Source organism: Callorhinchus milii, unplaced genomic scaffold (assembly GCF_018977255.1).
Source record: "Callorhinchus milii isolate IMCB2004 unplaced genomic scaffold, IMCB_Cmil_1.0 Scaffold14, whole genome shotgun sequence".
Taxonomy (NCBI): domain Eukaryota; kingdom Metazoa; phylum Chordata; class Chondrichthyes; order Chimaeriformes; family Callorhinchidae; genus Callorhinchus; species Callorhinchus milii.
The window spans coordinates 1,015,191-1,028,458 of NW_024704755.1; the positions used below are offsets into that span (position 1 = coordinate 1,015,191).

Below are 13,268 nucleotides of genomic sequence, written 5' to 3' on the forward strand. Positions count from 1 at the left end.
GGCAGAGTGGGGGGGTGACGCGGGGGGATGGGATAAGCGGGCAGAGTGGGGGGGGTGGTGGAGAGAGTCCATTCTCAGATGTCAAACACACGCAAGTGTGAACCATTGGCCGGGAAGGCAGAACACGGCAGCTAATGTTTACGCACAGGAATGTCCCCTCAAACAGCCATGACATGAATCCTTGAGGGGAATTGTCGGCTGGGACACCGGGAGGGGGAGATTCCCTTCCCTTTTCGAGTAGTCACAGGATCTCTAATGACCTTCTGTGTGAGAGTCTGTACGTGGGAGTGTCTGTGTGTGCATGTCTGTGTGTGTGAGTGTCTGTATGTGGGAGTGTCTGTGTGTGCATGTCTGGGTATGTGAGTGTCTGTGTGTGTGTGAGTGTCTGTGTGCGCATGTCTGTGTGTGTGAGTGTCTGTGTGTGCATGTCTGTGTGTGTGAGTGTCTGTGTGTGTGAGCGTCTGTGTGTACGTGTCTATGTGTGCAATGTTCCCGGGCAGGGAAAAACCTTAGGCAAGTTTCCTTACTCCACATGCCTCTGTTTACCCAGCACTAAGTAGGAACCTGGTTGTTAGTCAATTGGTGGATTGCTTTCCGGGGGTAACAATCCCTCTAAAATAAATAATAATAATAATTTCATCACTCAATCCACGACTGTTTGTGGGACGCTACTGTGTGCAATTGGCTGCCGCGTTTAATCCACAAAATATAGAGTGAACTCACTTCACAGAATATTCTGTGAAGCCCTATGAGATGTCTCGAAGACGTGATAAGACGCTATTTCAGAGGCAAGGATTATTATAATTATTATAACGTCGTCAATTAACCAACCAGCAGATATAAGAGAGCAAGCCTTCCCCAGTATTGAACGTCTTGTAGCAGATTTCCCCCCGCAGCCTCTTAAACTCACCAGACTGTTTGATGATGCCTCATGCTGTAGCACACTCCTGCTTGTCTGTTTATATAATGTTCATCTGAACGACTGTTTTACTGGGAAATATTTTTGCTATCTCTCTATATGAGCATTGGCTCCCCAGTTGCTTGTTAAAATCGAAATGAAACGCGGCAGCAGGTAGAGCAAGATTGCAGGCGAGATTGCTATTCTAGCCCAGCCAGTCCAGTGGCTATTAGCACGGGGTTCTGTGAAGAGATTTACAGCAGATGAGAGCACGCTTGATATTAATGTCAAGTGACAGCCAGAAAGATTTAGTGTGAAATAAGGCTGTTCGCATTCCCGTTGCTCCAGTCACTCACAGCCAGCGGAAAAAGGGAAGCTTTTATCCCTGCAATCAAATCCCAAGTCCCAATGGTTATAGGGCCAGGTTTCAGCCCCTCCCTCTCTTCCTCCCCCCCTCTTTAATGCACCAAAATTCTGATGCTTTTATGCAAGCGGATAAATTGTGAAATTTCTTTTCGTAACTTTCTGTTCGTCACGCTTTTCGTTCGAAAGAGATTGAGCTGCGAGTTCCGTGTGCGTGTAGGTCTGGAGTGTGAACGCAGAGATAAACTCACACGCTGTTTGTGTCTGTCTACTTCCTGCCAAACCAATTGTCTTTGCCGCAGTGTGTGTGTGTGTGCGCGCGTGTGTGTGTGCGCGCGCATGTGTGTGTGCGTGTATGTGTGTGTGCGGCACGTGTCTGTGTGTGCATGTGTGTCTGCGCAATTGTGCGCTCCCGTGTGTGTGTATAAGGTGTGTGTTGACTTCACGGCTGTTTGTGGACGCACACACATCGCTGCGTGCAAATTGGCTGCCGCTTTTGCCTAAAATAATATGCGGAGTCACTACACCTCACAGCAAAAATCCGGTGAAGCGCTTTGAGACCTCTCGATGTCTCGCTGACTTGATCAAAACAAGCTTGACTGGATAACTGGATAGAGACCAGGCTTTCCCCACAACACGCTCGACATTTCATGTGAAATTACATTGAGAATTTTTTCCAGCCGAGGAACCAGTCCACACGGGCCCTGGTTTCTGTGTCACTGTATTGTCGCCTTTGTTATTAATCTCACTTTCCAGCTCCTCTCTCTCCCCTTCCAAACAGTCTAGACTGATGCTCCAGTGTGGTGCGGAGAGAGCGCTGGGCTATCAGAGGCACCGTCCTTCAATAGAGACGTTAAACAGAGCTCCTCAATCTGAGCCCTGTTCAGGTGGACCTTAAATTTGACCCATGGGGCTACTTGAATAAAAGACACATCGGCTGTCGCCTTCACCAACAACACACACAGTCACTTCACACTTTATAGTAAATCCCGGGAAGTTCTTTGAGACGTGAAAGGCACTGAATCAAATGTAATAATAATAACAATCCTCGCGTTTGACACAGTGCCTCATCATGTCTTCGAGACGTCCCAAAGCCCTTCACGGGATACACTGTAGAGTGAATTGACTGTGTATTTTGTGGGCGAAACGCGGCAGCACAGCAGCGTCCCCACAAACAGCCGTGGGTTGAGTGACCAAACTGTTATTATTAATTATTTTAGAGGGATTATTATCAGGCGTGTGGAGCAAGGAAACTTGCCCAAGGTTTTGCCGCCTGCCGGGAATTGAACCCGGGTCCTCTCTCTTGCGAGGCGAGTGCTCTAACCACTGAGCTACAGGACTCCACAAAGATTAATGATTATTGTCCTGATTATTAGTTAGTGTAATGGGACCCACTAACCCTTGTGTCCGCAGGTCTGTACCACCTGTCTGTGCTGGAGGACACAGCCATCGGAGAACCCGTTGGGAGGATCAAGGCCACCGACCGTGACATAGGGGACAATGCCAAGTCACTGTACGAGGTCATCGACGGTGATGGGATGGATGTGTTTGAGATCCGGCCGGACTCCCAGACCCAGGAGGGGGTCATCACACTGGCCAAAGTAAGCTCAGGGCCACCGAGCTCGCCGTGGTGGTGGGTGGGGGGCGGTGGGTAGAGGACATCTGAAAGTGCTTCGCAGGATTTCACTGTAATCTAATAATTTCTCTCCTTCTCTCCCCCTTTCTCTCCTCCCTCTCTCCCCCTTTCTCTCCTCCTTTCTCTCCCTCCTCTCTCCCCCTTTCTCTCTCTCTCCCCCCCCCCCTCGGTACCCCCTCCCCAGCCGCTGGACTTTGAACGGAAGCGCTCATACACGCTGAAGGTGGAGGCGGTGAACGATCGCATTGACCCGCGGTACCTGAGCCGAGGGCCCTTTAAGGACACGGCTGCAGTGAAGATAATGGTGGAGGACGCTGACGAGCCCCCGGTCTTCTCCCCACCCGCCTACTTCCTCGCGGTGAAGGAGAACGCAGCCATCGGCTCCGTGATCGGCCAGGTCACTGCTCACGACCCGGACGCAACGACCAGCCCTGTCAGGTATCCTCTCTACCTGCTCCCCTCCCCACCTCGCCTCTCCTCTTCCTCCTCCTCTCCTCCTCCTCCTCTTCCTCCTATCCTCCTCTCCTCTTCCTCCCCTCCTCCTCTCTTCCTCTCCTCCTCTTCCTCCTCTCCTCCTCCTCCTCTCCTCTTCCTCCTCTCCTCCTCTTCCTCCTCTCCTCCTCTTCCTCCACTCTCCTCATCTCGTTCTTTCCTCTCCTCTCCTCTCCTCTTCAGCCAGAACTTCGGGCCAGTTTGTTTTTCTTTCTCATTCATTTTTCTTTTTCTTTCTCGCTCTTTATTCCTTTCTCTCTCTCTCTCTCTCTCGTTATCTATTTTTCTCCCCTCTCTCTCTCTCTCTCTCTCTGACTCTTGGATTGACTGTGGGTGAAACCCGGCAGCAAATTGCACACAACAGTGGCCCACAAACAGTTGGGGAGTGAGTGACAACTTATTTTTGCTCTCGGAGCAGTCGTGTGTGTGAAAAATTATTATTTTTTGGTGGGGGAGGGATTATTACCCCTGGGAAAGCGATCCGCCAATCGACTAACAACCGGGTTCCTATTGACTGCTGATAAACACTTGTATGTGTGTGTGTGTGTGTGGAGTAAGAAAACTTGCCTACTAAGGTTTGGCCCTGTCTCGCCTGGGAATCGAACCCAGGTCCCCTCGCTTGTGAGGCGAGCGCTCTAACCTCTACCCTGCAGGGACTCTAATAGGCTTCCCGACGTCTCTCGCCTGCAGGTACTCCATCGATCGCCACAGTGACCTTGACCGGCTGTTCAATGTCAACCCTGAGGACGGACGGATCATGTTGGGGAAATCTCTGGACAGAGAAATTGACGCCTGGCACAATATCTCTGTGATCGCCACGGAAACCAGTGCGTATTATAATAATAATAATCAAAATAATAAGATAGACATACCTCGCATCTGACACAACCCCCTATAACATCGAGACAGGCCGCAGGGAATTACATATTTCAAGATGACAGCAAGGTCACCACAAACAGCCACAAAGTGATTTTTCCTAGGGAGAGGTGTGGGGGGTGTGGGTGGGGGTGTGGGTGGGGGGAGAGAGGGATTGTTGGCCAGGAAACTCCTCTCTCTCTCTGTTTTTTTTCCCCCAACAGCGCCCTGGAATCTTTGGTTTCCGCCTGAATTGAAGTAGAATCGCTTCGAGGCGTGAACTAAAACTACTTGATTGAATTACTCGCTGCGGGGCTGATCCATTCGATTGAATTAAAATTAATTAAATTAAAGGCTATTTCCAACTGTACGGTTCGACCCCTGGGTTTGTCGTTGACCCATTACAGAGCAGAGCTGGGTCCGGGCAGAGGGCACCTCGTGGCACCTCACAGAGAGGAACCGGCAGACACGCATGTCAGATGGTACTCTTCATCCCTCCACACCCCTTCTCACTCTCCCATCGTGAGCTGCCTCGCTCTCAGGCCATTCGGGAGTGAGCAGGAAGGTTGGAGTTCCACACGGGAAGCGTTGACTTTGTTTGTGTTCTGCCCTGACCCTCGCAGGGAACCTCAGCCAGACGTCTCGCAGTCTTGTGGCCATTAGAGTTCTGGACGTCAACGACAACCCTCCCGAGTTTGTCTCTCTGTACGACGCTTACCTGTGTGAGAACGGCAAGACCGGACAGGTCAGTCTTTCGCACTAACAACAACAACAACTTGCATTTACACAGCGTCCCCCTCACACAGGGCAGCGTCCCAGAGCGCTTGACAGTGGCTGAGCCTGAGGGGGGTGGGGGGGGCAGGTGACCGTAGGCACTGTTCGGTCGAAGAGGAAGGTCCTCAGGCGCGACCTGAAAGTGGGGAAGGAAAGGGGGGGCCGAGGTAGCGGGACTGAAGGAGAGAGATCCAGAGTTTCGGGGGGTCGCGGCTGAACGCATGTACACGCACATACGCGCGCGCACACGCACACGCTTAAAGCTAAAGCCTGGTGCTGGAGGCAGTTTGGATCAGCGCGCTGGCATTTTACTGCCCGCGACTCCGTAACGGTGAGATAATTGCAGTTGGGGTCCAGTTCAGCCACGATCTGCTAGAACGGAGGAACAGATTCGAGGGGGCTGAATGGCCTCTTCCTGTCCCTATCGTCCCTATCTCTTTGCTTTTTCTCCCTGGAAGGTGATCAAGACGATCAATGCCACCGACAAGGACGACCCTCGGAATGGCCATTTCTTTTTCTACAGCCTGCTGGTGGACATGCCTCCCAACCCCAACTTCACCATCAGGAACAACGAAGGTAAACAACTCATGTTTCAGTTCCTCACGCTTACAGTTCTTCCAGCCAGTTTCCCGAGAGCTCCAGCCAATCATCACATGCCGAGCTTCCGTATCAGACGTCCAGTCTTGAGGGAGGGAGCGGAGAAGGGAGGTGGGGGCACCCACAGCGTGTGCATGGGGGTGGGGGGCGTGGAGAGGATTAACTGCCTGAGTTTCATCAGCTAGAACCTCACAGCTTATCACACTGTGAGAGGTATCTGGCAAGCTTTCCTGCTTCTTGTTCAACTAGGACCATCTGACCCATCAGGCCTTTAGCTGGCAGGGATAACGGGAGCAGAGTGGGAAGCAGCCCTGCCCCAGTGACTGCTCAGCCCCCTCCCAGGTCCTCCTGAAGATCAGGGTTTGGCATAGGCATCGTGTCTCTGCTCTCGCAAAGCCAGGCAGTGTGGCATTGCTGCCAGCTCAGGAACTGGTTTCTCACAGGTCAAGCTGCTGTCTTCTCTGGTCTTAATTACTGCTCGAGCAATTAGCTAAAAGCTTATCTGTTTAGATGGGTAATTGTGGCTCTCTCGGGGAGCTACAATCTGACAGGCCGTGTGAGCGACCATCTTTACTGGATTTGCTTGGGTTGTTCCACACAATGTGGTGATCAGCAGGACAGGGTGCAAGACAGGTTTGGATTTTGAAGGCCTTTGGCCAGATTGAACTCCTTTCAATCCTTCCAGAGCTGTTCCCTACCCCCTCCCCTTGCCCCTCGCACACCCACCCCTCCCCTCCCCCTCTCCTCCCCCACTCACCCTTGTTTGTAATTGTAAGACAGTTATTTTGTCAGGATAAACATCTTCAGTCAGGATAAACAATAAAACTAACCCTTGCATTCGGTGTGGAGTGGTGTGTGTGTGTCTGACATGGGAATGTCTTATCGCATAACTAATATAATTGTTCATTTGATACTGCGCCTTATCACGTCTTTGAACTGCTCAAAGTACTTTGCGGTGTTGATTGCATCCGTGTGGTGACTGTGTTTCTGTAGGTGAAACGTTTGAAAATTGGGGCTGAAAGGATTGCTCTTTAAAAGAGCCAACACGGACACGATGGGCTGAAAGGTCTTCTTCTGGGCTGTAAATTTCTATAGCCCTCAAAGAGAGAAGCAAACCCATTGAGTCAGACAGACAAACAGACAGACAGGGGATAAGCAAAGCCTTGAACGATGCCTTTGTGGAGTCCTGTAGCTCAGCGGTTAGAGCTCGCAAGCGAAAGGACCGGGTTCGATTCCTGGGCAAAAGGTTGGGCAAGTTTCCTTACTCCACCCGCCTCGGTTTACCTAGCAGTAAGTAGAGACCCAGTTGTTGGCAGATTGCTTTTCCGGGGGTAATAATCCCTTAAAAAGAATTGGGTCACTCAATCGAGACTGTTTGTGGAACACTGCTGTGTGCAATTAGCTGCCGTGTTTCACCCACACAAAAAAATACACAGTATATTCTGCGAGTGCTTCGACACCTTCTCAAAGTTCTTTGAAACGGCTCGAAGCTGTGATAAGGCACTATCTCAAATGCAAGGATTATTATTATTATTATTACTACTACTCAATCTGTTCCCTCAACCCATTTATTTCTTAACCTTCAAAAGCGGGTTTCAAGAGTGCTCTATGTTCCTCCAGCCCAGCCCTCGCCTCCAACCACCAAACACATCCTCAGATTCCCACTCTCAACTGCTTTAACCTCTCGTAACTCTGCTATAAAAAACGTCAAGAGCAATACGGACAGATTGCCTTGATATGAAATGCTTAGATCCTTGAAAGTGTTTTGAGCAAAATTAACACGATTAAACGTAAAAGGCCGCGTTATCACCAGCGAGTCCCAGAAGATTAGCTCCTGCCACATTCTATAAATAGGTTGTGTAAGTATGAATAATTATTTAAATAAGTCGACGCCAAAAAATTAGGTGTTCAGATTTTCCTTCCTCTCTGAAAGTCAAAGGATAAATTAAAGAGGTCAGGAAGAGATTTCGAATTAAATGCGAAGGAGGAACGAGGTGAATATTAGATGGAGAAGTGCGACTGACTTGGAATGAATGATTTGTGTGTCTGATTCACGAGGAGAGAGGGTGAACGGAGTAATTGATGAAAGCGGAGAAAATGAAGGGCAAGAATGAGAGAGAGAGAGAGAGTGAGTGAATGAATGAACGAACGAACGAAGAAAGAAGAGTTATCACTCACGCAGCCCAGGCTGACGATCCAGTGCAAGGCTGAGAGGTGGGGAACCAAATAACAATTTGGTCACTCAATCCACCACTGTTTGTGGGATGCTGCTATTGGCAATTGTCTGCCACGTTTTTCCCACAAAATACCCAGTCACTACACCTTACAGTATATTCTGTGAAGCTCAATGAAGTGATAAGGCGCTATCTCCAACGCAAAGCTTATTATTATTATTGCTTTTTTTCTATTGGAGTCAGTTTGGGTTGTTTCTTAATGGAAATTGTTTCTTAATAGTTTCTTAGTTCCAGTGGGTCGGGGTTGCAAACTCTGGGTATCTAGCGATTCGAGCCAGCTGTCGGGCAATTCTGTTAAGAAACGACGCAAGATTGTTTCTCAACATCAAGAGAAAGCCAAGAGGCAAGCTCCTTAGACATAGGACACCAGCGAGGTTGAAAGGAACGAGAGGGAAGACGCGAAAGGGAAAGATTAGCATAGGGGCGTCTGTTTGTGCATTTTGCTCTTGAAAGGACAATGAAAATGGATGAGTTGCTTTAGAAAATTGCATAATTATAAGCTGAATGCTTTTAATTAATGGCTATTAGCAAACCACCCTCCTAAGCTTACATATGTAATTGCTCAGTGATTTTCAAAGAGAAGCAGATGGCAACTATGTGGTCCATGTTCTGAGCAAACCCCTCCTCTCCGGTCCCCTCTCTCCCTGCAGATAGCACCGTTTCATCCTTGTTCTCATTATACGTAGAATCATAGAATATTACCTCACAGAAGGCGGCCATTTGGGCCTTCGTGCCTGGGCCGGCTTTGTGACAGAGCTACCGAGCTTGTCCCACTCCCAAGCTCTTACCCCATAGCCCTGCAGTTTTTTTTCTTTTTTAAGTCCCTATCCAATTCCCTTTTGAAAGCGACTATCGAATCTGCTTCCTCTCCCCCACTTTCAGGCCGTACGTTCCAGACCGTAACAACTCTCTGGGTAAACAAAATGTCTCCTCGTCTCCCCTCTGGTTCTTTTTCCAATTGTCTTACATCTGTGTCCTCTGGTTAGCGACGCACCCACCAGTGGAAACACAGTTTCTCCCCGTCTACTCTCTCAAAACCTCTCATAATTTTGAAGACCTGTCTTAAATCTGTGTGGCTTATTCATTCAGCAATAGGAAGGGGAGAGAGTTGGCTCCTTCACTAGGTTTCCTCGGGGATCTTGAGTCTCCCTCGCGAATTCCCAACAGGCTGAGTTTTTGCCTGAGGTTTTTTTTTGGCATGTGTGAAGGCCCACTCTTGGACCTGGTAACAAGGTCAAACCAGTGCTTGTTAGAGCTGTCAGCGCATTGTCATTGGAGCCCCTTTATACACTGACATTCCTGCCTCTGGGCCGCCTCTCCTTGCGTGTCCACCAGTGGGCGCCACACACACTCGCAATCTTGCTTTTGATCCTGTGGTGCTAAGGGACAGCCAATGGCGGGCGGTCCTCACACATCATCCTTGACCCGTCCAGTTGGGTGATCAGGGAGTCACGAGCTGCTGGTTTTGTGCTCTGGGAAGCCACCCTGGGTAAGGGGCACTATAGAAATGCAAGTTGTTGTTGTTGTGCTCACTGACTCACGCCGTCTTGACAGACGTTCTCCAATGTGAAAAGGTGCTGCCTGAGTGGCAAGTTGCTAGAGTGTGTTTTGCACCTCAGTAAGGTTCTCTCTGCAGACATCTCTTCTCATTGTCCCTCATCAATACAGAGACCAAGAGATTGACAGCGCAGACAGCCTTACACAGCTCATCCTTATTTTAGGGAGCATTTTTTTGGGAGGGATGGGATTTATTCAAGAAGACTTTGTCTCATTTTCTCCCAACACCTCGGTCTTGCCTGAACGCAGTAAATTGAAGATTGGGGCAGGTTTTGATCAATCTGCTTCCAAGTAGCTTGGTCAATGCTCCTCTAAGCCCAGGTGTTAGGCGGAGGAGAGCTCAGTGGGCAAGGGGGATGTCTCCAGCCTGTTCGAGCTTGGAGATGACTTCTGGCAATGCAGCTAAACAGCTTGAACTTGTGCCCCATCACTCCCCATCCCAAATTGTCGTATACTCATACACACACACAGACAGACAGACAGACACGCACACATGCGTGCACAGTACATAAATAAATCAGCACCATTCTGATTATCAATGAAGCTTGCAAAGAGAGCACTGAGACTCATCTGTGCCTCCAGCTCTTGAACCGTCAACATAAAATAACAGATGGGCAAAACAGAGCGACAACACATGGGAGCACAACCGAGAGGGTAGCGTTGGGGTTGGGCCCTGCTGGGGCAGCATTGAAGTGCTGTATCCACTGTATCCGAAAGGGCCTTCAATCACATTCCTGCCTTGTAGACCCCTCCCACCCATCTGCTCCGGTCTGCAGGAGACGCAAACTCTTCAGCTGAATCATCTTCGACTCTACGTGAGCTAAGTGGGGTTCGTAGTGACTCCCCTCCCCAGCCCTCCCCCCTCCCGCCTCCCCTCCCCTTGCTCAGTCTTCGGTTATGGTTCCCTGGCACACGGTTGACAATCCACACCTTGGATGGTTGTTCTCTGCTTGCTTGGCGTTTTCAAACCAAAAGGCACCATATCAAATGCAAGGGTTATTATTACTATTATTGTTACTGTTATTATTACTGTTATTATTACTAGGTGTGTGCCCCATTCTGATCCGCCCTCTCTGTCTCTCGCCAGCAGATAACTCGGTCAGCATCCTGACCAGACACAGCGGCTTCAGCCGGCACAAGCAGGACGTTTACCTGCTGCCCATTGTGATCTCGGACAACGGCCGGCCTCCCCTGAGCAGCACCAGCACACTGACCATCCAGGTGTGTGGCTGCAGCAGCAACGGCAGCGTCCAGTCCTGCAACGTGGAAGCCTTCATCCTGCCCATCGGCCTGAGCATGGGAGCCCTAATAGCAATACTAGCCTGCATCATCCTGCTGCTGGGTACGTACACAAGCCCCTCACACGTCAAGGTGCTCAACACACCTTCTGGACATCCCCTCGTGCGGTGACATAGGATCCTGGGAACATAGGATGACAAAAAGACCAAAGTCCATCCAGTTCGCCTTCCACCGTCCTGGCAGTCACTTGACACACGTCATGGCCTGAACTACTCAAGTACTGTATCCCAAAATAGATCAGAGTAGAGAGCCCCAGTGTGGGGGACCGAGCCCCAGCACAGACCCGATGGGGAGGGGATGGTGGGAAGGGCAGGGGAATGAGATTAGAGTCATGGTGGAGAGACCGCACCAGCTAGGAACAGGTGACTGATGGTTTGTTCTGCAAGTTGTCGGATTTGATAAGGACTGTCATAAAAACTGTTGAGGCACAGAGTCGATTTGGTCACGTGTCGCCTCACCTACTTTGGGGCTTAAGCCAACAGCTGTAAACATGTGCAAGATCTATTACAGGGCTGTGTCTCTGTGAATGGATGCTTGATTTAGACAACTGGATTGCAATGCGCCATTCCCATTGACTTAAATTGTGCTGAATTTTTCAACCAAGCATAAACACTGCTGGCAGATTAACTCCAACATTCATTTAATATACAGTACTCCTGGCATTCCCCTTGCATGCATCGCAAGCTGCACTGCAGTCAAATAGGGAGATTCAGTGGGGCGAGGGGTGGTGTGTGTGTGTGTGTGTGTGCGCGCGTGTGTGTGGAGGGGGTAGAGACTGAGCTCCCAGGAGAGGCTGATTTGTGAAGCATACATCTCCCCTGTGAACAGAGAACCTGCCAGGAACCTGTGAGACCGACCGGCTAAGCCTTGCTCCGTGAAAACTGTTCTATTTTCGAAGGCAGATTTGCAAAGAAAGTCCCACCCCCCCATGCCCCCCACCCCCCCATCCCCCCCATCCCCCCACACATTGGTTATAAAAATCCAACCCCATCGCCGGGTAAAACAAGCCTCTGAGAGAAACCACGACTGCTCATTTGCACAGGTTAGGTCATCCTTTTGTTATGAGCTTAAGCCTTTGTCTGCCGTGCTTTGGTGAGACCCGGCTCTGGGTTTATGACCGAGAGGCTGTATTTATTAGGAGGGCACCACAACAACACGCCAACAAGTCCTCCATCCCACATAATAATAACCATAATAATAATAATCCTTGCATTTGATATCACGTCTCAAAGTGCTACGCAGAATATATATCGTAAAGTGGAGTGACTGCGTATTTTTGTGGGCGAAATTGCGCACAGCAGTGTCCCACAAACCATCGTGAATTGGGGAGGGATTATTACCCCCGGAAAGCGATCTGCCAATCGACTAACAACCGGGTTTCCACTTATGCTGATCCGCCCGGGAATTTAACCCGGATCCTCTCGCTTGCGAGGCGAGGGCTCCGACCCTGAGCTACAGGAACTCCACGATCAAACAAAGTTAAAAATCAAATAAAGAGGCGAGAGAGGCGGAGCGGGGATGGGTTGCTGAGCGGGCGCTAACCTTGGCTCTTGCTCCGCAGTGATCGTGGTGCTGTTCGTGACCCTGCGGAGGCACAAGAACGAGCCCTTCACCATCAAGGATGACGAGGACGTGCGGGAGAACATCATCCGCTACGACGATGAAGGCGGGGGGGAGGAGGACACCGAGGCCTTCGACATCGCCACGCTGCAGAACCCCGACGGCTTCAACGGCTTCCTGCCACGCAGGGACATCAAGCCCGAGCTGCAGTACGCGCCCAGGCAGGCCCTGACCCCGGTGCCGAGCGGGGTGGACGTGGACGAGTTCATCAAAGTGCGTCTCCACGATGCGGACATCGACCCCACGGCCCCCCCCTACGACTCCATCCAGATCTACGGCTACGAGGGCCGTGGCTCGGTGGCCGGCTCGCTCAGCTCCCTGGACACTGCCTCCACGGACTCTGAGCAGAACTATGACTACCTCAAAGACTGGGGGTCGCGGTTCAAGAAACTCGGGGACATGTACGCTGTGGGCGAGAGCGACCGGGAGACCTGACTGTCCCATCCGTCCGTCCGTCCGTCTGTCCGAGGCGGAGCGAGGAGCCTTTACAGGACCCCGGTGTGTAATTATAGGGTTGCCAATTGTTAACGATGGATTAAGCTGGGCCGGCCTTTTAGATACAGTCGACGTTAGGGTCAATCATCCTTCTTGGGAAAGTCCAGCTCCTTGTGATATCGAACCAAAAAAAACTAAACAACAAACAACAAACAACAAACAAACAAACAGCAAACGCAAACTACAAAACAAAAATACAAATCGAAACAAAAGCTTATCTACTTTCAGATTGTATAACTGTTTTTTTTAAAAACTCTCGTGGAGTGTCGAGTAGATGAGGTGGGTTCTCGAGGCAGGTTCTGGTTTCCTGGTTCACTCGAGCGGAAGACGAATGCGTTGGGATGTTACAAGTCACCGTCGGGACATCTCGACAAATGCACCAGCGCTCTCTCTCTCTCTCTCTCTCCCTCTCTCTCTCTTTCTCCCTCTCTCTCTCTTTCTCCCTCCT

General features: G+C 50.4%; 1 protein-coding gene across 3 annotated transcripts in view; it reads left to right on the forward strand.

Moving 5' to 3' along the window:
- Nucleotides 1-12,990, forward strand: part of cdh8 (cadherin 8) — a 37,949-nt gene extending 24,959 nt beyond the window's left edge. For all 3 annotated transcript variants that reach the window (XM_042340460.1, XM_042340461.1, XM_042340462.1), the window contains exons 6-12: nucleotides 2,675-2,862; nucleotides 3,082-3,335; nucleotides 4,080-4,216; nucleotides 4,868-4,989; nucleotides 5,477-5,594; nucleotides 10,497-10,748; nucleotides 12,267-12,990. In XM_042340460.1, coding sequence (XP_042196394.1) covers nucleotides 2,675-2,862; nucleotides 3,082-3,335; nucleotides 4,080-4,216; nucleotides 4,868-4,989; nucleotides 5,477-5,594; nucleotides 10,497-10,748; nucleotides 12,267-12,760 — 1,565 coding nt within the window. In that variant the 3' untranslated portion in view covers nucleotides 12,761-12,990. The remainder of the gene's footprint in view (nucleotides 1-2,674; nucleotides 2,863-3,081; nucleotides 3,336-4,079; nucleotides 4,217-4,867; nucleotides 4,990-5,476; nucleotides 5,595-10,496; nucleotides 10,749-12,266) is intronic.
- The last annotated feature ends 278 nt before the right edge of the window (nucleotides 12,991-13,268 follow it).